This window comes from Lineus longissimus, chromosome 3, assembly GCF_910592395.1.
Source record: "Lineus longissimus chromosome 3, tnLinLong1.2, whole genome shotgun sequence".
Taxonomy (NCBI): domain Eukaryota; kingdom Metazoa; phylum Nemertea; class Pilidiophora; order Heteronemertea; family Lineidae; genus Lineus; species Lineus longissimus.
The window spans coordinates 17,179,296-17,203,053 of record NC_088310.1 but is presented as its reverse complement, the minus strand read 5'-3'; the positions used below and the strand labels follow the sequence as shown (position 1 = coordinate 17,203,053).

At 46.8% G+C, this 23,758-nt stretch overlaps 1 protein-coding gene across 4 annotated transcripts in view; it reads left to right on the top strand.

Moving 5' to 3' along the window:
• The window catches only part of LOC135484047 (sodium- and chloride-dependent glycine transporter 1-like), a 60,207-nt gene that overhangs the window by 22,333 nt on the left and 14,116 nt on the right, over positions 1 to 23,758 (top strand). For 3 of the 4 annotated variants that reach the window (XM_064765117.1, XM_064765116.1, XM_064765119.1), the window contains 5 exons: positions 18,037 to 18,169; positions 18,536 to 18,670; positions 19,694 to 19,797; positions 20,798 to 20,922; positions 23,525 to 23,637. In XM_064765117.1, coding sequence (XP_064621187.1) covers positions 18,037 to 18,169; positions 18,536 to 18,670; positions 19,694 to 19,797; positions 20,798 to 20,922; positions 23,525 to 23,637 — 610 coding nt within the window. Of the gene's footprint in view, positions 1 to 15,924; positions 16,983 to 18,036; positions 18,170 to 18,535; positions 18,671 to 19,693; positions 19,798 to 20,797; positions 20,923 to 23,524; positions 23,638 to 23,758 lie in introns of those variants that run through there. The other variant, XM_064765120.1, reaches the window with a different exon arrangement.

The window sequence follows — 23,758 nt, the reverse complement described above, 5'->3', positions numbered from 1 at the left end:
TGATAGAAAGAGTTGTTGACAATTTGTCCGAAAATAAACGAAATAAACCGTTGTGCCTGGAACTAGGTTTACATAAAAGGTTACGAAAATGAGAAGGTAATTTTGGTGACCGTTTCACTATCCCCCTCTTTAAAACACAGCCGTCCTAGGCGGACTTAATATAATTCAATATAAAACGTGTGTGGTATGACGAATGTACACTACCATACATTGATACAATACAATAATATAAAGGGACAGTGAATGTGGATGGGAATGTCGAGTAAAACAACGCCCTGGCAAGAAACAAATATACGAACGGAACCATTTACAATCACAATGTCAGAACCACAGCTAACACCACTCATCTGTTTAGCACCCTTGTATAGCACCAGGATGAGAAACTCCAGGTTTAAATTCAATCTAAATCAACTAACTAAACAAACTACTGAACTACATGGCGGCCAGAAATAATATGATATGTACATCTAGAACATGGTAAAAGAAATGATATGACAGGAACTGATCAACATGATATATATTTACAACATCGACTGGGTAATCCGGGTGACAAAGGGGGAGGGGATTAACGTCGCTGGGAGTTGAGGTGCTTGTGGATATTACGCATCCTATCGTGATATCCCTCCACAGCGGGGCTAACCTCCGGGAGTCTCCCCCTTGCCACGCGGCCAGTCGAGTGGGCAACTCGAATGGTACTCCTGACTTGTTGTCGCTGGTGTCTCTGACTGCGGGGTCGTGGTGGGGGTGGGGGCGGCATTACTGGGGAGTGTTGGCGCGCCCGCTTCTTTGGTGGCAGGGTCGGCTCTGGTCCTGCCATGACAACTTCCTACTGGACCGTTGGTGATAAAAGTGAGGCAGGGGTGTCTGGCTCATTCCTAACACTGACATTCTTGGCTTCCGCCTGCTTTGGAGGGTCAACTCTAGCTTGGCGCATGGCCTGAATGCCCTCTACCTGGGTGCTTAGCCGGAAGATGGCATCCAGCACCTCTAGTTGCTGGGGAGCGGGTGGAAAAGTCGCCTCATCAATCACCGCCCCTTGTAACAGGTGAGACGGAGCTGGGTTGGCGGGTGGTGGGTTGGCTGCCCGCGGAACTTGCTCGGTCGGGCCTGTCTTTCGGTGAGGAAAGGAGACAATCGAGGATCTCTTGGCCTTCTGGCTGGTAGTCGTCATTCAAGAAGGCATCCAATTCAAGGTCAAAAGCGAGGGCGTCCATCTGGAAGCGAGAGAAGTGAAGCGTAAGCATATCTCCGGTTAATTCATCATTTACATAAGTGAAACACATCATGCGTCAGCCATGCACCCTCGGAGCGGAATGTCATATTCGCTAAAGTACACACCCTGTGTTTAGAGTATCGGCCACAAGTTGACCACGACCCGACATCAGTATGGATAGTAAATGAGGAACAGCAGTTCCTGAGTTGTAATAAGTCTTCTATTTTCCCTTCCAGCTGACTGGAACACCACCCTGGGCTATACCAGTGACCCAGTTGGCCATGAAGACATCATGGGCGTGGCATACCCTCACATCAATCGACCATGGATGGCAGCAGCATCAGCCAGCACATCAATAATATACGAAAACTCAACACCGAGGGGGGGGCTGGTCAACCCCAAAATACAGATTTATATATATGCATAATAAGTGACATCAACATGACTGTGGTTACAGTGGATATAGTAGTACTAGTAGTTCCAAGTACTGTCAGCCAAAAACATCGATAGAAAGGGCTACTAGTACAGCATTCAAAACAGGATGTGACGTCTACCTCGGCCAATAATTACGCAATATATAACTGAATGATACTTTATTACGCACCTCCTATCTCCTGGTTACAACTTTAATAATAACATATAACGTACGACGCTGTCAGTACGGAGAGCAGCTCTTGACTGCCACCAGGCCCACACCCGCTCACATTTATAAGGTCACCCGTGAGCAATCTCGTCCCCAGGCGCCACATTACCCCCACCTCTATTAAGAGGTTGTACTCCTGTACAATGTACCCCAACACATAACAACATAACAGTCCAAACACTAACTCGCAACACTAGAAAAACAAACTATTGACGCAAATCCAGAATCCACTGCTCCAGTCCAAAGAATTCCTAAATATGTTCACTGCCAGTCCAAAAACACATTATACATGGTATAGGAACATTAAAGTCCAACACAATCAAGAATGTCCACATATATACAAAAATTATATCCTGAGGGGTCTATTCCAGGCCGTAAGTGATTTCTTCGCGGGTCCCGTCCACATGACAAACTCTCTCGGTAACGGCCTTCACCCGGTACCGTGCGGTGTCGAACAGCCGCCTTCCGACGAGACGTAGGGTCCTCTTCCCTTCTGTTTCCGGACGTGGTCCTTTTTCTCCAACGAGAACACGGAAGCTGGGCAAGGTAGGCCCTGAATTTAGAACATTTCTGCGTTTGGGTGCACTGCCACTGACCGTTTCCACGGCCTCCACATCGCCATCTTCCTGCCGGCTTTCGCGAACACAAAAGTCGGGTGAGGGGGGTCCTGTATTTACCACCTTTCTACGTTTCGGTGTACTAACATGACTAACAGTCTCCAAAGCCTCATCACCATCGCCCTCTACCTCCCCTAAACTTACATTGGGTGAGGTAAGGTCGGCCATCGGGCTACCCGTCACCTTTGGGTAGGAGGACCGATTTACAACCACCACTGACGAGGCCACTTCCTTCCTTTTCGGGGGATGGCATCTGTCTGCATGACGCTCCAGGTTGGCCTTACGGTCGGTCGCATATTCGCACTGGTTGCACACGTATCTTTTGAAGGGCTGTTCTGCCATCTGGAACGAGAAATGGATACCCCGTGTTACTAGAAGGATCTATAGGTTAGGTCTGACCACAGCCTTTCTTTTTCTGGTGCTACGCCGAGCTGGCTGCTGGTCAGGATTTGTAACATCCTTATTTGTATCAGTTGGGGTTGTTGGTTTGACAATTTCCCAATCTAACCCCTCTGGTGTCGGGCCTATGAATGGTTTCAAGCGATTAATATGGACGACCTTGGCCTTCGATTTTGGACCTTGCTGAATACGGTACAGCAAGTCGGATATTTTGCGTACCACCCGATAAGGCCCACGCCAAGGTTTTCCCAATTTCTTGCTTTTCCCTCTTCGGATTGGTTGATCGTGAAACCATACAATATCTCCCTCAGCAAAAGGTTCTAAGCTGGCCTTGCGGTCGTAGTACTCCTTTTGTCTGTTGCTTGACATCTGTAAGTGGTCTCTCGCAAGATTATGAACTTTGTCCATCTTGTCTAACAGGGTCTCTAGGTATTCAGAGGGATTGCACTCAGGTTGGCCAGGGTATTCAGTACCAAATAGCAAATCAGCAGGTAGCGCAAGCTCCCTGCCAAACATAAGCTGGGATGGACTAAACCCTGTGGTCTCATGTTTTGACGAATTGTACGCCATAATCAGGAGCGGCAGATGGATGTCCCAATCGAATTGATTTTCGTCACAGAACATTGATATGAGGTTTCCTAAAGTCTTCATAAAACGCTCTGCCATTCCATCAGACTCAGGATGCTGCGGGCTGGTCCTGGTTTTCATGCACCCTAGTCGCTTGCACACCCCTGTCCAAACCTTCGACTCAAAGTTGGTGCCTTGGTCAGAGTGCGCCAAATCTGGTACCCCAAATATCGCCATAAAACGATCGACAAGGCAGTCAGCTACAGTCGTTGCTTCTTGATCGTGTATTGGGAAAGCCTGCACCCATTTAGTGAAGTAGTCTTCAACTACAAGAACATAGGAGTTATGATGGTCCGACTCGGGGAATGGCCCACACACATCGTATGCTATGCGCTCCATTGGGATACCCACGTTGAACTGTTTCATGGGAGCTCGGCGTCTCCTGGGACCCTTCCTCTGCTGACATGGCAGGCATTGGCTGCACCAGATCTCCACATCTCGTCTCATTCCAGCCCAGTAAAACCTTTGTCGTACTCTCGCCAATGTTCGTTTGAAACCAAAGTGGCCTGCAGCCGGTGCCTCATGCAATTCTCGTCGTACCCTGGCACGAAACCTGGAAGAAACCACTAACAGCAACACACTTTCTCCACTGTCGGACTCCCAGCGTCGACATAGTATGCCATCTTTCAACACCAGGCACTGCCACTGATTCCAGTAGGATTTGAGTTTTATGCCCTGATGTGAAATGTCCTTCCAATCTGGTCTCTGTGTGCCAGACTCCAACCATTTCACTACCTCTGCTAATTCGGGGTCCTCCAACTGAGCCTTCCTCACTGATTGGCTATCCCAGGCCCAGTCAGTGTCTGTATCTACTGGCTCATCTGCCTGTACGGCTCTGATAATCTGAAATACCCGCTCTCTCATAGGTGTTGTCTTTGGTTCATTCGTCACTCTCATTTCGTTCTGTGTACATTTCCTCGGGTTGTCCTCCCTGCTACCAGTATTACACCGGACATCCTTCCCCTTGTCTTCTTTGACCAGATCCTCCTCCTTCGATTCATGTCTGCCCAAGGATTCTGTCCGTACGACAAGGACAGGCTCCGGCATCGTGGGGACCTCCGACTGGTGTTGATGCAGGCATTCTGGTGCTAGGTCATCGTCTGGTTTATCTTCGACCATCAGTTTCAGCTTATCACACTGTTTACAATTGACGCAAGGTATTGGTCTGCGGGACAGACTGTCAGCATTGATATGCTTAGATCCCGGACGGTGTGCTATTGCCATATCATATTGGGACAGTCTTTCCAACCATCGGGCGGTCTGTCCCTCCGGGTGCTTGAAGGTCATTAAAAACCGTAGTGCTGAATGATCGGTTCTTACCAGGAATTTCTGGCCATAGAGGTAATGATGGAAGTTTTTAACACTATCAACCACTCCCAACATCTCTTTTCGTGTGACACAATACCGGCGCTCGCTCTTGTTCAGGGATCGACTAAAATATCCTATGACCTTTTCTGTGCCCTCTTGCTGCTGGCTCAGCACTCCACCAATTGCTGTGTTACTGGCATCCGTGTCGAGAATGAACGGTTCACCAGGCCTTGGATACGCCAAAATCGGTGACTCGGTCAGTTTCCGTTTCAATGTTATGAATGCGGTCTCTGCATCATCATCCCAAACAAAGGTCTTTCCTTTCTCCATGAGTGTGTTCAGGGGTTTTGCAATAGCTGCAAAGTTACGTATATATCGCCGATAATACGATGCCAAACCGACGAATGATCGCACCTCTCGCTGACTTCTCGGGATGGGCCATTCCACAACTGCTTTAACCTTTTCCGGGTCTGTGCTAACTCCGTCCTTACTCACGACATGGCCAAGGAAGGCTACTTTCTTCTGGAAGAGGTTGCACTTCTTAGGGTTGAGCTTAAGCCCTGCATCCCGGAGGCGCACAAATATTTCCTTCAGACCATCCAAAGCAGAATCAAATTTCGTATGATGCGAAATGATGTCGTCTAAGTATCGAACGCATATATCCCATGGAAGGCCTTTCAGCACCATGTCCATTAACCTCTGAAATGTGGCAGGCGCATTAACTAAACCAAATGGAAGGACATTGAAGTGGAAATGGCCAACCCCCGGCACAGAGAAAGCTGTCTTCTCTTTGTCAGACAAACTCGCCATTTCTGCCTGGTGGTATCCACTTTTCAAATCTAGGGTGGAGAACCACTCGCTGCCTGACAATGCATCCAGTGAGTCGTCAATTCGTGGGAGGGGGTAACAGTCCTTTTTTGTGACTGCGTTAAGAGGCCTATAATCCACACAGATCCTGAGCGATCCGTCCTTCTTACGCACTGGTACTATGCCAGATGACCAAGGACTATTAGAAGGATCAGCAATTTTGCGTTTAACCCAATTTGTTATCTCCTCAGTGACTTCTCCTCTGATACCTAGTGCAAGTCTCCTGTTTCCTTGTTTTATCGGTTTAGAGTCCCCAGTGTCAATGGAGTGTTTTGCGAGTGTGGTACGGCCTGTATCATCTCCATCTCTTGCAAAAACATCAGCAAATTCCCGAAGAAGAAGTGCCACCTTCAGCTTTTTCTTATGATCGAGGTGCTTGCAGCTGCGGTGGAAGAGGTCTTTTAGGTGGTCAGGCACAAACAGCCCATCCTTCCGTTTTGGTTGCAGACTGTCTTCTGCTTTCTTTGTCGTCCTAACCTTTTCTTCAGGTTTACTCCCTTGAGGTATTTCTATAAGAGGCTCTACCCAAGCCATCAAAGTATGTTTCCTCAAAATTACTGGCTCCTCTGATAGATTTAGGAGCCGGATGGGGGTCGTCTCTCCGGACATGTCGACCACACTTTTGGCAACTAGGAGACCATTTTTTTCGAGGAGGGACGTCGCAGGTGATATATATCCTGCCTGGGATCCGTATGATGTGCCTGCTATCTCACACGTGACTAGCTGCTCACTCCTGGCAGGAATTGCTACTTTGCTCTTTAACACAATTCGACGGCAGGCATTTTTGGCACTCCCTCCACAACCCTGGATTTCCTGATGACAACATATAACCCTGTTGTTCATGTAGTCTACTTGGCAGTATTTACTGAGGAAGTCGTGTCCCAGTATGGTGTCATCCTGTATATCAGCTACCCAGAACTCATGGTCCACCTGTACTGAATTGAAGCGCACTCGAAACATAGCCTTTCCAGTAAAAGGTATGTTTTCTCCATTAGCCGCTATCAGTCTACCCTTTGACATTTCCAGAGCAGGTCTATCCTCTTCTGGAATATTGTTGTATACCCTAGGGTTCAGCAAACATACTGATGCACCAGAATCAATGAGAAATTCCTCTCTTTGGTCCCCCAAGTAACCTGGGATGTACAGACTACTGTTTTCCTCTCCTGTTGCTCCCATGGCACGCATGTCCACGACGGGCCCCTCATCCTTTACTGCCGATCTTTGGCCCTCAAGGTCGGCATTTCCTCGTTTCCCTGGGCCTGGGCAATTTCTTTCTGCCAAGCAGGGCATTCCCGTTTAAAGTGTCCTTGTTCCTTGCAGAAATAGCAAGTGAGGCTGCTTTTCCTGGATGGCTTTCTGGCTCCATATTGGTCATTTGTTCTGGGTACCGAGCGAGTGCTGTTGTTTGACACAGTACTTGGATTTGCAAGTTTTAACTCTTGTACCGACCTCACTAACTGTTCCAGGGTCTTTACAACGTTGTCGTTACTTTGGTCTGATGTAGCCACCCCACGAACATGGGTACTGTCAGACTGCTTCCCTGACGTTGCCTGTTGGAAGGCCTCATATTCTACTGCAGTTCGCTCTGCATCTCGCAAAGTCCTGGGCCTCGATTGTTTTACAAACCATTGATGATTCGTTTCCAATAAGGCATCAATAAACTGGTCTCTTGCAAAGGAGTCCATCAGTTCTAGTGTCACATTTGGGTAAGCCTTCCTTGCAAGGCGGCGGATCTCTTGAGATAACTCAGCTAGTGAAGACCCTTTCTTCCTCTTGTAGGACCTCAGCTGAGCACGGAACAGGTCAATTTGATTTTCATTACCAAATCTCCTTTTCAATGCAGCAACCACCGCATCATGTTGCTTCCTTTTGTAAGGCTCAAGATCACTCAGAACACTTTGTGCCGTCCCCCTCAGACTTGCCGCCAGGTATTTTCCTTTAAGATCAATATTCCACTGATTAAGATCGGCGACCGCCTCAAAATGTGACAGGAAATCGTCAAGGATTCCACTCCCATCAAACGTATCTGGCCTCAATGACGGGCATCTCGGCTTCAGCGGGTCTGTTTCTTGCTGCACTTGAGGTGTAACATTGCCTGTATTCTGCCCATCATTATGTCCTTCTGGTGGTGGACCAGCTGATGGAAGTAATCTAGGGGTCGGTCTTGGCCTCGCCGGTGACATATCAGACAGATAACGTTCTCTTGTCATGATGTCAATCCTATTCGGGCACTCAGTGTGCGCTTCACGGGTCAAACCCGAGGGCTTTCCTTGCGGTTCCTCAGTTTGTGGGCAGTCATTGTCATACAGATCCTTGCGGACTGTGAGGGGCTCACACGTGGGCCTAATATTCCTCGGACATGTCTGATGCGCAGGCCTAAAATTTCTGACCTCCTCCAGAGGATTGAGAAGCGTCACATGCCTACTTCTCACATCAGCAGAATCAGGTGACTCATGAGTTGGACTCCCTCTTTCGTTGGTTGGGTAGAACTTGTCCGACGGATGGGTAGGTTGAATCGTGGTCACCATCTCTTGAGGAAAATAAGACTCGTCTCTCTCCGCACTGAATAACTCGAGGATGGGCTTATGGACACTCTCACCATGCTCACGAGTCGTGAGTAACCTATGAGCAGCCAATTCGTGAGTCGACCTGCTGCGAGTCGCCTCACCTTCCTCCCGAGTCGTGAGTAACTCATGAGCAGCAAACTCGTGAGTCGGCCTGTTGTGAGTCGTCTCACCTTTCTCACGAGTCGTGAGTAACTCATGAGCAGCAAACTCGTGAGTCGGCCTGTTGTGAGTCGCGAGTCGTGAGTAACTCATGATGAGCAGCCAACTCGTGAGTCGGCCTGCTGTGCTCCCGAGCTGTGCGTAACTCATGAGTGAGTAGCTCACCATACTCACGAGCCGTGAGTAATTCGCGAGAAGACTGCCTCGGAACCCTCTCGACGTGCTCACGAGCAACTCTAGTTAGGCTGTTGTCTGCCTGCCTCCGGCTGCCACTGGTGAGTAACTCGTGAGAAGACGGCATGTAGGGCCTCTCACCACAGCGAACAGGCAATTCATAGTCGGTATAACCATAGGCAGGCCTACGGTCGAGAAACTTCCTATCGTGATTTCTAGTTGAAGGCCTATTCGGTAAATTTCCCAAATTTACTTCCCCTCGTCTCAAGGCCTGTTCCAGTTCTCGAATCTCATCTCGCAATTTATTTTCAAGAGCCTGTTGTTCTAGTTGCCTGCTCCATCTCCGACGATTTGTACCCTGGAGGCGAGATCGGGATTCTCGACTGCGGTCTGTTGACCGCCGTCGATATCTGTCCAAGGCCAAAACGGAGTCAAGATCGCCACTTTCCGACATATCATGCTCAGTTACAGACATGCTTATTGTGTCAGCTAGTTCAAAAGAGGTAGGTGTACCCTTCCTGGGTCCGAAACGAACTGTTGGCGTGTATTTCCCGGCCATTTTTTAAGTGAATGTGACGGCCAAGTCTCATGCAATCGGCAATGCAATGGTAGCGTATGTAGTATACACGTCAGTTTCACTGGGATTCACACGTCAAAACTACCCAATTTGTGTTCGTAATTTCACCGCTGCCGCCAATGTGACGTCTACATCGGCCAATAATTACGCAATATATAACTGAATGATACTTACGCACCTCCTATCTCCTGGTTACAACTTTAATAATAACATATAACGTACGACGCTGTCAGTACGGAGAGCAGCTCTTGACTGCCACCAGGCCCACACCCGCTCACATTTATAAGGTCACCCGTGAGCAATCTCGTCCCCAGGCGCCACAAGGACAATTACTGCATGTATACCAGTGGTGTACATGTTCTATACATGACAGCGTATGACATCATTCAGGCAACTTCCGCCTGACGCTCCTAAACCACAACGGCGGACTCTGGCCCTCATATGGTTTCAACTTGTTGTGGTGGACCAGTTTGGTCTTTCCCCGCTTATCCATCTGGAGGACGTAGTCAAGGTCGTTCACTTTTTTGATGATTAGATATGGGCCTTGAAATGCCTTCCTTAGTTTTGGGGCTATCTCCAGCTGACTTATATCTGTGAGGTACCAGACGCCATCCCCAACTTTATACTTGGTAAAGACGACCTTGCCATCATGATTCTGCTTGTGTCTTTCAGCCGCGGCCTTCAAATTTTCCCGGGCGACATCATGGGCATGGACCATCGTGTCACGCAACTTGTCCACATACTCGCCATAAGACGTTATCTCATCATCCTCGAGGCCAGGTCTGTACGGGAACATCACCTCTGCCGGTAGTCGAACCTCACGGCCTAACATGAGCAGGTTTGGAGTTAACTTCGTCGACTCATTTGGAGTGGCTCGGTAGGCAGCAGCCAGACATCCTAAGTTAACATCCCATTGGTCTTGCTGACCCTTCAGATAGGCCTTGATCATCCGGATCAGGGTCTTGTTGAAACGTTCACATTGCCCGTTACAGCGGGGGTTTGCAGGAGACGCCCTTGTCTTCCTGATCTCAAGCAACCTACACAACTCTTTGAAGATGTTGCTCTCATAGTTTCGACCCTGATCTGAGTGGATGTCAATTGGTGTTCCAAACCTGGCGATCACCTCGTTGAGAATGAGGTTGGCCGTGGTGGTGGCAGTCTGGTCTGGCGTGGCAAATACTTCCACCCACTTACTGAAAGAATCAGTAATGACGTGTATGAATTTATTCCCACGCGCTGAGGTGGGGAGGGGTCCAAGTACATCGGTCGACAATCTGTCTAATACCCCCCCTGCAGTCATCTTTCCCATCGGGGCTCTCGGGGGTTTGGGGGCTTCTTGATCTGTGCACAGAGATCACATCGGGACACCCACAGGTTAACATCTATCCGCACCCCATACCAGTAGAATCGCTGCAATGTTTTCTCACGGCATTTCTTCTTTCCCAGGTGGCCAGCCAATGGAGAATCATGCATCTCTCGTAGGACTTCTGACCTCAAGACTCTGGGAACAAGGAATTGTTCGTGGTGACCCGTCCCGTCTTTCCTGCTGAATTTTCTGAACAGAATGCCGTCAGTGAGGGTAAGGCTGTCCCAACAGTTCCAATAATGTCTGGTGGCTTGGCTGGCTTCACATACAACCGCCCCAAATGGCCGTGTGCCTGTTTCGAACCAACTTAGAATTGGGCCTATGTCTGGGTCCTTGGCCTGATGACGTCTTAGGTCCGGTGGGGCATAGGGCAGCGCCCAGCTAGGCTGGGCCTGAGCATTAGGCCTGTTCCTGGCACGCGTTATTCGCCGCACTGGCTGAGTGCCAGGATACATGGTACTTTGCATGTCAGCCGATTTCTTGTCACATTTGGCACATAACCCACAGGGGATGTCCTCGCCATTGGTAGGGCAGGCGCAGTCCATCGGGTTGGGACAGCGACTCATGCTGTCAGCATTTTGGTGCTTTTTGCCTGGTCTCCATTTCAGGGTAAATTGGTTAGCTGACAAGATCTCGATCCACCGTGCAACGCGGCCCTTGGGGTCCTTGAGGGAAAAGAGCCACTTTAATGCCATGTGGTCCACGCGGCAGATGAAGGGCTTCCCCAGGAGATACTGGCGGAAATACTCAATAAAGTGTTTCACGGCCAATAGTTCCCTGTCTGTGACACAATAATTTCTCTGTGCCTTATTTAGGGTTGCACTGGCATAGGCAATCACCCGCTCCCGCCCGTCCTGTACCTGGGACAGTACTGCCCCTATTCCCACATCACAGGCATCAGTGTCTAGTATGAAGGTGTCCTCAGGCCTAGGGTAAGCCATGACTTCCGGGCCTGTAAGTCTTTCAAGCAGTATTTTGAATGCCGCCTCACATTCTCCAATCCAGTGAAAGGAGACCCCCTTCTTGGTCAGTTGGATGAGGGGATGCATCAGGGATGAAAAGTCCTTGATGAACCTTCTATAATATGAACCCAGGCCTATGATCCCTCGGACATCAGTGACATTTCGTGGAACGGGCCAATCTTTCAATTTCTGCACATTTTGCGCATTGGGTTTGACCCCATCTTTAGATACCGTGTGACCCAAGAAATTGACTTCGAGTTGCAGGAGGTGGCACTTTGAGGGCTTTAGTTTAAAACCGGCATCACGGATACGGGTAAAAACCGTTCGTAGCTTCACGATATGTGATTCAAAATCCACTGAGAAAGTGATGATGTCGTCAAGATAGAGGGCGCATACCCCCTCTGGCACTAACCCTTTCATGGCCAGCTCAATTAGCCGCTGGAAGGTCATCGGGGAGCCTGCTAGGCCCATCGGCATAGTCAGGTATTCAAAAAGTCCATGAGTTGTGGCAAAAGCAGTTTTTCGGATATCTTGCTCCCTTATGGGGACATTGTGGTAGGCCGACGTGACGTCAAGGGCACTAAAGTACACTGACCCAGACAGTTTATCAATCAGGGTGTCACATCTGGGGAGGGGTGTCGCTGGAATGTTAGTTGTCAATTTGTTGAGCATCCGATAGTCAACACAATGGCGGACGCCACCATCACGTTTTCGAACTAAGACGACCCCAGAGGACCACGGGGAGGTCGACTCCCTCACAATGCCCTGGTTCAGCATCTTTTTTAGCGACTTCAACTCCTCTCCGGCAAAGGCCATAGGAACTTTTCTGGGAGCCTGCTTGAAAGGTTTAGCATCCCCAGTATCTATTTCATGCTCAACCAGGTGAGTCCTTCCTATATCGGCATCATCATTGGAAAAGATATCAGAGAACTCCAGTATGAGTTCTTTTAGTGTGGTCTCCTCCTGGGGTGATTTTAGAGCCTCCTTGGCGCCATCTAGCATTGGCTGTAGGAACTCAGGTAATGTCATGTCTTGGGCGGGAGTAATAGGAGAGCCCTTTCCTACAGCTCGGATTCTATCAGTGACTCTGGGTTTAGGGCACATCTGAATCCGCCTTACAGTATCATTGTTGTCATGGCGACCAGACTCATGCCTAAGCACAGAAGCTTTTGGCTTCCCAACTGTCCTGGCCACTCCTATCACCATGTCCTGCTTGATGGAGACTGGGGCTTCGAAGGGGTTCATTACTCTTACTGGGACAGTGCAATCCTTGGTGGCATCAACAAGTGTTGGAGCAACGGCAATATTGCAATGCTGAACCATCACGGGGTTAGCCTCAATCAATAAACAGGCATCCTTTTTCCTGGTTCTGTTTGCTCTGTCCACAAGGCCTTGGATGATAACCTCTGACATAGCAGGAATAATGAAATGATCTGCAGCACGCACCCGTCGTGCTGTAATTGGTAATCCAATTTGCTTCAAGGGGATTAGTTGGTCCTTCAACATAATCCGGTTTTGGGACAGCAATATGTCCGCTGGGCCATCAGGGTCCCGCTGTAAAATGTCTGCCCCTAACAGCACTTCATCTTCAATGTCAGCGACTAACAATGGCTTCTCGAGTTTTAATGGCCCTAAGTCCATCCAAAACAGCGCTTTCCCGTAGTACGTGATGGACCCCCCATCAGCATTTGTTAGTAGGCCCCTCTTGGAGGGTGGAACTAATACCGGTCGCTCCGGTTCTGGAATTTTCATATAGGTGGCATGGGACATTATAGTCTTGGTCGACCCCGTGTCGACAGTGAACGTTACATCCAACCCCTGGATGTGGCCTTCTATGTATATTCCTGCATATGAAGGCTTTTGCCGCCTGATCGCCTCCAGGTCGGCCTCCTCCCCATCCCCAATATCGCTCTCACTTCCATCACCTTCCTCAACCTCAAGTGCTAACTCTGAGTCTGACAATGCTTCTGTTTCTTGGCCGACATTTACATCAATGCGGGCTGCCCCTTGGCCTACTGGGGTAGCCCGTTGCAGTTTGACGCCTGCTGTAGGGCTTGATCATTCCGTGGGGTAAATGTGAGCGCATTAGGACTAATGGCGGTCCGTGCTGCCTGGGCAGCCACTGGCGGTGCAGATTGCATCACAACTGGCGGGTTGGTGCATTCTCGCGAGTAATGCCCATATTGTCGGCAACGGAAGCAGAGGATATTCTCCTTTGGTTGCCGGGGACGACCTGGCTGGCGGCCATGTTGCCCGCCACCCAAACGGCCTTGGGATGAGCCCTTCTTTTCAAGATTGCTCAGCCGTGACATCACATCTGTCATCATGCTAACAATCTTTGTCATCTCCTCACTAGGGGGAGCAGCGGGTGATGCATCCTGGCTAGGCTGCTGATTACCCGTCCCATTACTGGTCGGTCTCTTGTGAGACTGAGTCTGAGGTTTGGCCCCATGGTTTTTAGCCATTCACACATTCTCCTCATCAGATTCTTCAGTCTCAATGTCAGTCTCCCGGGTAATTTTCACTGGCTTCTTACGCTGAACCCGCTGTGTGTCCTTGAATCGGACTACCTCATAAACAGCTTGGTCGATATTCTTTGGATCTTTAATGTATTCAACATGAAAACGGACATCATCATCATGGAGGCCATCCAGAAAACTCCGGAGGAGATCCTCACTCCTGGTTTCGGCATCCCTTGACCCATAGGCCTTGCAATACAACCGTTTTAGCTCAGCAGCAAACTCGGAGGCGGACTCTCCTGCTTTTTGGGAGCGACACGAAAATTTGGCTCCATATGATTTTGCTGTTTCAATCCGCCTAAAGCGGTGATTTAGCTCTATAATCAAAGCCCTATAATCACCCCTGACTGATTTGTCCAGCTGGCCGTAAACAAATTCAGCCGCGGCGCCCTGGAGCTTAGGGAGGAGGTGGTCCAGCTTCTCCTCAACGGTCCAGCCACATCGGCTGGCCACATCTGAAAATCGGTTATAGTATGCCTCCCAAGATTCCTTGGTGGTGTCTCTGAATGGCGGTAGCTTAGGACCCCTTGACAACTGATGACGGGGCTTTGGGGCTTCATCCTCAGTGTCGCTGTCACACCAGCGATCTATTGAGTTTTTCCTAGGCCGCTCAGAGCTTGAACTGGAAAGACTAGCCTTTCTAGGCCGTCGCACAGCCTTACTGGACCTGGGGACATGGGGAGTTTGCTGTGGCTCTTTATTCATACTAGCGCCATCCCCAATTGGTGCCTGAGGCGAGGACACATGGCCCTGGCTTGGGCTGGCTGAATGACTCACCAGCACGGTTGGCTGTACGGGCGGCTGCGGGGTCCATGAGGCATAGCCATAGCCATTACTAGTACTCATCAAAGGGTACTGCTGCGGGCCTAACGACATTTGGGGATTACCCATCCCAAACATTTGGCCATAACTCGTCCCCACCATCTGGGATTGGCCATGAGTGGCATAACTACTGGGGTGTGGGATTTGTCCTGCAGTCCAAGGTGGCATACGCTCGCCCCTGGATGTGTTCAATGCTGGCATCGGCATTGATACGGGATTCAGTAAGGCAGGCCCAGCCACGGACATCATTGTTGATCCGGCCACAGCCCCAGCCATGGTTCGAGTGGTGCTCATCACCACACTTGTACCACTCGTCATCATTACTACACTCGTGGTAGTAGGAGTCGTCACCCGGGACGGCATCATAGAGGGCCCAGCTCCCTGTGCTGGGGGAGCACTAGAACTCGAGATAGGGAGATTACTGGCTCCCTGATCAGGCCTACCTGCACTACTATCTTCCGCCAACATTATGCGTTGGTATACCTCGTCAATGTATTCGTCTGGTATCTCTGTTTCAGCCTCAGTGAAGTATTCATCAGATTCAGATTGAATCTCTCGCGGTAGCAATCGGATCGGGGTGAAATTCTTCCGTTTGGCTCTCAATCCCACTGATTTCCTGGGCATCGTGGTATCACTGGCATCAAGGGGAGGTTCGCATCACTGGACCCAGAAAGTATATCTGATCCCACAGCTGTCACCAAAAATGTCACAACCTCGGGGCTAAAAGTACTAGTGGTGACCTCCAGGTCAGAGCCTCTGGCCAAACTTACTGATCCTCCTTGTCATAAATTATCTCATCCCAAAATGACGCCCCCTGATATACACTGACATCAGGCGGGTAATCCAATTAAATAAAGTCCAGGCCAACAGTTAAAATATACGGCATTTATCCTCAATAATCACCCCACCCACACCCGGTTACAACATCAATATATACAGGTACATCACAATGGTCAACACAATCGCACATAAATGGTCCCTCATAAAACATCAGGGAGACAGACCACTCATCCGTGGCAATACAATCACTTCAGATATACGTCGTCAGGGCAACAATTAGCAACTGTTGCAAATCAAGGCAGAATGGCAAGGGGTTAATCCTCAGGAGACCGGCATGGAAAAATATTTTAAAAAAAAACCTCTTGGAATAAAACTATTCCAAGAAGAATCAAACCACACCTCGATTCCAGGTGTATACAAGTTTTGCCCCAGCAAAACAGAAAGATTCCCGCAATTGAAGTTACCCGATACAGGAGATTCTGGGCCCGTTTACCAGTCCAACCTGGTGAGCTCGCCAGAAGCAAAAAAACTGGTCCAAAGAAAATTACGCGAGCTCAACACGCATATCGGGAGGTCTAGCGATTTTGAAATGGTCTGCAGTGACCGCAAGGCCCCAGTGATCCACCAGCAGCACGAGGGGTATGCAGAAAAAAAAGAAGTTGTATCAGTCAGAGACTTGAGCAAGTCACTGGCCTCTCCACAGACAGAGGAATAAAAAGGGTACCCTCAACTCCTGAAGAAAGGAGGAGATAAAAAAAACGTACCAACGCTCGACTCTTAGCAAGAGGAGAAAAACGTCTGCGTCTAATCGCATGTGAGCCGGTCTGCTCGGAAACCCACGCTATCCCATTAAATACCCGAAGTCCACGTGACCCCATGATAATTCAACTGACATTCCGATCCACAATGCACTGCGCACACAAAGACACCCCCAATTAAAATATGAAAAGATCACAAAGCAACCCGATACAAAAGCCTTCGTTTCCTGGCAGAGATCGCACTGAATATAACTTAAAACACCGTAGTTCGAGGCACATGCTAAGGAGTGATTAAATAAGCTTACGATTAATCGAGATAAGTTCCAAATTTGCAAGTTAAAAGAAGTTTTCGTGAGAGAGGTAACAATGTAATTTTGACTTTAGCGGTGATGTAGGAAAGGAGGTCATTCGGCTTTCCTCAGCCACTCACGTGATAGGAAGAACCAATAAAAATACGAGGAAATTGTAAACAGTGATGGCCGCCGTCCAGGTCACATGACCGATAAAATGGCGACGCATCCAGGAAATTGATAGAAAGAGTTGTTGACAATTTGTCCGAAAATAAACGAAATAAACCGTTGTGCCTGGAACTAGGTTTACATAAAAGGTTACGAAAATGAGAAGGTAATTTTGGTGACCGTTTCAGTTCATTCAGCAGTTGTTTTGGCAAAGACATGTTTTTCTGGAGTTTCTGAAACCTAGAGCTCTACTCAATAGGCGGCTAACAAGAAACTACGCATTTACTGTTGTTGCCGACGTATGTGTACACCGAACTTGGGATGTGCGTCGGCCCCGTGTTGAAATGCCGTCCAGTGCCAGTTGGTGCGTTTTTCGCTGATTTTTGCAAAATTCAACATATCTCAAAAGTTCAATGGTTGACCCTCGTTTTTTTTTGATTTTTGTGTAGCGTAACCAACTGTCTTTCATAGGAGAATGGTCACTGTAACAATTATTCAGGAAGAAATGTATAATATTTGGGGTTTTTCGTGATTGTCGGGCCCAATTGGCAATATTGCCATTTGGGATGGTGAACAGAGCTAGGAGCAAATGCGACGCTTATGATTTATTTAAAGAAATAAAATGCCCGATTTAACATTCTGCAGGATCAGGGGAATCGGGCGTTTCCAGTGATATACGACACAAATGGGTTGTCCTCATGCATTCACTTTGGAAATGCATTTTAAAGTAGATGTTACGTCCTGTTAATGGGGCACGTCATCATCGCGTACATTTGGGAAAAACTCCCTAACGAGACCTAACATGTCTACGTTTGCAGGTGCATACACCGTGTAGAATGCGGTGTTCGTTCTCTGTTTACCTCGTTTACCTGATGATGACTCAACTGAGCTGATGTAGTAAAATAAAATATTTGGTATTCATAAGTTGAAAAGAAGTGAAGATCTAGAAGTCTGAAACAACTAGCTTATGGTATAGCTGGTCATTCCATACGTTTTAGTATTTGAAACAAGTCCTTTCTCATTTAATTGATGTTTTTGCAGGCGTAACAAAATGTACGCTCCACATCTTTTCACCATTTAGCCGAACGCCATTGTAATGGTTTCCTGAAATTCACGTGTTATTTCATAGTGGATGTTTAAAAAATAAGACCATTTGGGGGGCTTTTCTTTTGTTGAAGTATTTATATGCTTTCTTTATTATGAACAGCATTTTTTTGCAGTCGGCATGTCCTCCAAAGAACCAGTGGTATTCACAGCATGGGTGAGATGAGATGGGAGCTCTTTGCCTGCTATACTCTCACTTGGGTCGTAACATGTCTGTGCATCATAAGAGGCGTCAAATCATCGGGAAAGGTAGGTCGATTGCGAAATAGGAACTCGCGATCCTTTTCTAGATTTTACTGGCTCGGAAAGATATTCCCTCACAGGCAGTAAACACGCGGCCGCGTATTGAAACAATTTAGAATCATTGGTGTCTCCTGAAAAGGTTAATAAAACAAATTAGAATCATTGGACCTTTATCAAATTCACTTATGGCAATGACAAGATATAGGACTACACTTCTGCAAAGTTTGGTGCAAATCCCAGCATTAGGAATGGATTGTTTTAAATTACGAAAATGTATGTTCAGAATTTACACGAACCCTATGGCAGATTTTATTGTGTACTGCCGAGTGAGCCGGAATACAGAATCGCGACCGATTTCATTTCCTTTTCTAGGCTGTGTACGTGACAGCCCTCGCCCCGGTCGTTATTCAGATTGTGATGCTCTGTCGAGGAGTGACCTTACCAGGAGCCATAGAAGGTATCAAGTTATACATAATTCCCAAATGGGAAACACTGCTCAACACCAGGGTGAGTATTTTAAAATATTTTATCCACTCGCATTAGAATCCACATTAAAATCGCACGATAGGCTAACTATACGCGTTTCGTTAAAACACCATAATATGACCTTCTTTGGTGTGTAATTAGGCAAGTGCAAACATCATGCACTTGTCTTCACTGTCGAGTTGAAACTCGGCCGTCTGGTTTACTGTGCTTGAGTGGACAAAAGTACGGATAAGTTAGTAGCACGGGACCAGTGAAAACTCGTTCATAGTTAAAAGAAGACTACACGTGATATGTTGCAAGTCATGTCCAGGCATCCAGATTGGGATCATGTTTCAAGTCCCGTTCTGGCATCCTGGTGGGGACCATGCTGCATGTACAAGTCGCGTTCTGGCATGTAGATGGGGATCATGTTGCAAGTCTTGTCCTGGCATCCAGATGGGATCATGTTGCAAGTCATATCCAGACATCAGTCGAGAGAGGGATCATGTTGCAAGTCATGGTGTAGTGTTTCCAGATCGGGGTCATCCCTATGTTCCCCGGTACCTATGTTCCCGGTACCTATCTTCCCCTAAGAGGTACCTATCTTCCCCGAAGAGGTACCTATGTTCCCCGGTACCTATGTTCCCCCATATAGTTTTTATGATACAGTGTATGTACCAATTTGAAGCAAAGGCGCGTGCACCTTGGCCTTTAAGTCACGAAACAATGAATCTCTATGCTGAGTAAAAATGTCTTTTAATACAAACAAAAAATACTGAAACTCTGCTTTTTGGGGGATTTCTGGGAATTGCAATTTCCTGGAATTCAGTGACTTCATTCTGTGAGGTCTTTCCAGGAATTTGTGGAAACAAACCGTATCACAAAAAAAAACACTTTTCTTTGCGGACATAGGTACTGGGAACATAGGTACCTCGGGAACATAGGTACAGGGGAACATAGGTACCTCGTCGGGGAACATAGGTACCGGGGAACATAGGTATGCTCTCTCTAGATCGGTGCAGCATGCGCGTGACACCTTTCCAGATCATTGCTTCGATTTTGCAGGTATGGATAGAGGCCGCCTTCCAGATTGCATATTCCAGTGGAGCAGGGTGGGGTGGTATCGTCACTATGGCCAGCTACAACAAATTCCATACAGATTGCTACAAGTATACATAAATATAATTCACAAATTAGGCATAAACATTATAAAAAAGTCTGGGGTCTACCATTTCCTATCGGATGTCTTTGTGATTTAAAATATTTCAGACTTTATGCATGTTTTATGCATATGTATTCTCATTGCTTCTGATTTGTCTGTGTTAAATGTTGTTCATTCTTCTTTAACTCGAAGGACGCAAAAATAACTATTTTAAGTCTTAGGCGAATAGCCTCCTCTCCCATATCCAGTTACAAGTGAGACATACAACCGTGAAATCCATTCTAAAAGGTCAATGATCGGGCCTATGATTAGGACCATAAATCGACTCATTGTGACTGATTTTCATTCGAGTTGCTCGTAAAGGCCGGCGCCGTCCTTGAAATTGTTCTCGCCAGTGCCACAAGTAACAGAAGAAAACATTGCTGTTGCAGTAACCAGACTATCAGCGTGATAAAGATTGAGCTATAAAGAGATATATTTAGGATGACCAAGAAAGCCTTGCCCTCACACAATGGATAGACAGTAGATTTCTATTGTGCAAGAGAAAAGTTTTCTGGGCCACCCTGTATATCGCGTTGAAGACAACTGCAAAATTTTAAGTCTCAAATCGTAGGCCTTTATGAAGTGCAGACACCATCATATTGATACCGCCGTGCACCGTGCGAGTTGGTTGGTACACGTCCGTAAATACCACCATGTTTACCATTACAACGTCAGAGGACCCGCATAAGATCAGCTGAGAGATTCCAATAACATGTGAGGGGCGTTCCGTGTGAAAAAAAATTGGCGCTGAAGGGGGGGGGGGGGGGGCACCTAGAAAAATGGGTGTATGACGTTATTTGAGGCGTAATATGGCGTGGTAAATACCCTAAAGTGCAGGCCTCGTCGCATGTCGGTAACAACTCATCAGCAGACACCACTACCTGCACCACTCGGCCCCGTATAATTAATGCCGTTAAAACTGTCGGCAAATAAGGAATTTACTGTGTCTACATTATTATTTCCAGACAGGCTGTTGCAATTTCATCATTAGGGAGCGCCTTCAGTATTTTCAGTGGTTTCGTTGTATTTTCTATAATTGGATACTTGGCTCATGAGGTTGGCGAGGACGCGGAAAATGTCGTCAGCCATGGTATACATGTATATCATTTATCATAGTGCCATCTACTAACATATGAAATATGATCTTACCTGAGTAGGCATGCGCTTATTATAGTCTTGTCCAAGATGTTGAGAAATCTTGAAAATCGCTCTCTAATTAAACAATTGCGTAGTTAAAAATGTAAATAATCAATTGATCTTAGTTCATGTTTTAAAATGAGCGGTTGATTCAGACTAATAGTTTGCCCAAGTTAACCCTTTCGGACCTGAGCAACCGTGACACGGTTGATCTTGACCCCACCGCAATTACCCGAGCAACCGTGGGGCGGTTGATGCAGAAGATCGTTGATAACTAGCAAATTACGGTGCTGCCATCTTCGAACTTGCCTATCAAACCAATGTCTACAATCAATGAAACCAGTCTCGCTGGTTTCGGGGATTCCCCACCGATATATACGGCCGTAGTAGACATTTGTACTCCATGCATTGTAGAGCAGCAGCGCGGCGATATGGCGGCAAAACGGAAAGCACATTTGTCTACCGAAGATGTTCTTGCGGCGCTCGATGATGATAGTGAGTCCGATTTAGACCTGGGGGGTGAATATATGGAGCTGTCAGATGGGGAAAAACATTGATTCGGACTGGGAGTTCAACCACTCGGACCATGAATCATACAATCTTACATGTCGCAGTTGCGGGTGTGAAAAATTCAAAAACAGGGTGATCTTGTATTTTTTCCCCTAAATATCAGGTAAAAACAATTTTTTTATCACAGTTTCAAAGTTCTAATAGTTATTATAAAGATATAATAACAAAAGAAGTGGTTTTTACCATTTATTTTGGCTAAAATATGAAATTATGTCGTTTTCGTCAGATTTTGATGTTTTCGCCCAAAAATGAGGAAAATGTCCCCAAAATCATAATTTCGAAGATAATTGAAAAAAAAATGTGTGAAAATGAATATGCCCCACCCCCCTACCTATTCCATGCAGTTTTTGTTCGTGGTTCTTCAAACTAAGAGAGCCAAGAATTTTCAAAGTAAAAAAAATCACTTGCGGACAGTTTTGAGAATATGCTAATGAGGTCACATGACCTCATTAGCATTAAAAAATTATTTTTTTCCCTACCAAAATATTCTCCATTTAGTTGTATATCCAACCCAAGCAGTCATTTTCCTCTATCTCTCTTATTTTCAATACACCAGGCGAGCAGAAAAAAGCTCTAAAAATCACCATTTTGGGTCTGGGTAGATGGGTGGGTTAGGTGTTGGGTCCGAAAGGGTTAAGGACTTACAGGACGCTGAAAAATTCATTTGGTGTTGAGGACTTCGTGAAAGCTCCGCTAAGTAGAGCAGAGCGGTCAGTGTTAGCCAAGTTGCGGAACGGGTCCTTTCCTATCAATATTCAGATAGGGTGCTATAGGGGCATCCAACTTGAGAATAATTATAATCTGTCTTGAACATAACTCTAATAGTGTAGAGAATGAGGAACATTTTCTGTGTCTATGCCCTGCCAATAAAACGCAGGGTATAAGACTGTTCCGTGAGATTGAGGACGCAAATGACATTAATCTTCAAAATGCTTTGCCAAATGACATTCTGAAAACTATGCTTAAGAACTCTTGTATCGCCAGATGTGTTGCAAAATATATTGAAATAATTAATTGTGAGAAACGACGTTTGACCGAGTAATATTCTGTACTGTCTCATAGAGGTCCGTCGCGTGCCAAATCCTAACCTTAACCCTAACCCTAACCCCTAACCAAGCAATCTGATTGGCTTCGACGATTTGGCACTGGACACTAGTGCAAAGGCCTGTGAAAGGCCGGCTATTTAATAGGTGACAAGAAACATATATATGTGTAACTAGCCTTATTAGGCTTACAGCATACAATATTACTATCCTTATTTCAAATGCTTGCTTGACGGTGGATATATATCTCTAAGTCTCTTACTTTCTTGCAATTAATAATTTTCGGGTGTCATCAGCTATAAAGGTATATGCATTTTTTTCAGACTCTTGCACTAACCTGATGATATTTTTCGGATACCATCAGCTAAGGTACATTGTAGACACTTACACTAACATGTAAACTGTAAATCTAGGTCACTCGCAAAAGGCCAATGCAAAAGGTCAATGCAAAATGTCACAAGCAAAAAAATGCTTTTAAAAAAGTACTATAATTCTACACCTCGAACAAAAGACTTTGGTTACAATGTATTACGTATTGACTGCCATTACCGCTTCAGTTGGTACAAAATGTGGAAAAAGAATCTTTTAATGTTTTGAACTAGAAATTGATATCGCACTGTTGACCTTGTTCAAGTTGGTTTTCTCTGCAAACACCGCTCAGGCGAAGTATTCTTAAAAACGTCGGAGAGGCGCCTCAGATTTTGCCTACGTTTTAGCTCCACCCTCGTACACCTCCAGTTCTGTATAATTTCCTTTTAAATAAAAGTTCATTAAAAAAATAACTATTGTAAATACATGACGCGTGCTTGGTTCCTAATTGAGCTAACAGGAACTATGTGACGGTTGGCAGCTTAAATAAAGACCAAATCACTTTTATTCGATAATGCACATCGCTGGTTGCACTACCTTCCTGGCTGACTGAGTCCACTTTTCAATTTGCAGGCCCTGGTTTGATCTTCGTTGTATACCCGGCAGCACTAGCCAAAATGCCTGGTGGTCAGTTTTGGTCCGTCCTGTTCTTCCTTATGGTATTTATGGTAGGCCTTGACAGCCAGGTGAGTGAGTCTGAAGGGGTCTCTCCAATCGGTATTTAAATGAATATGCGTATTTTGTGTTCGGCGAAATCCAGTTAATCATTCAAAGGCGGTTATAGAGACACGATTAGAAGTATCGTTA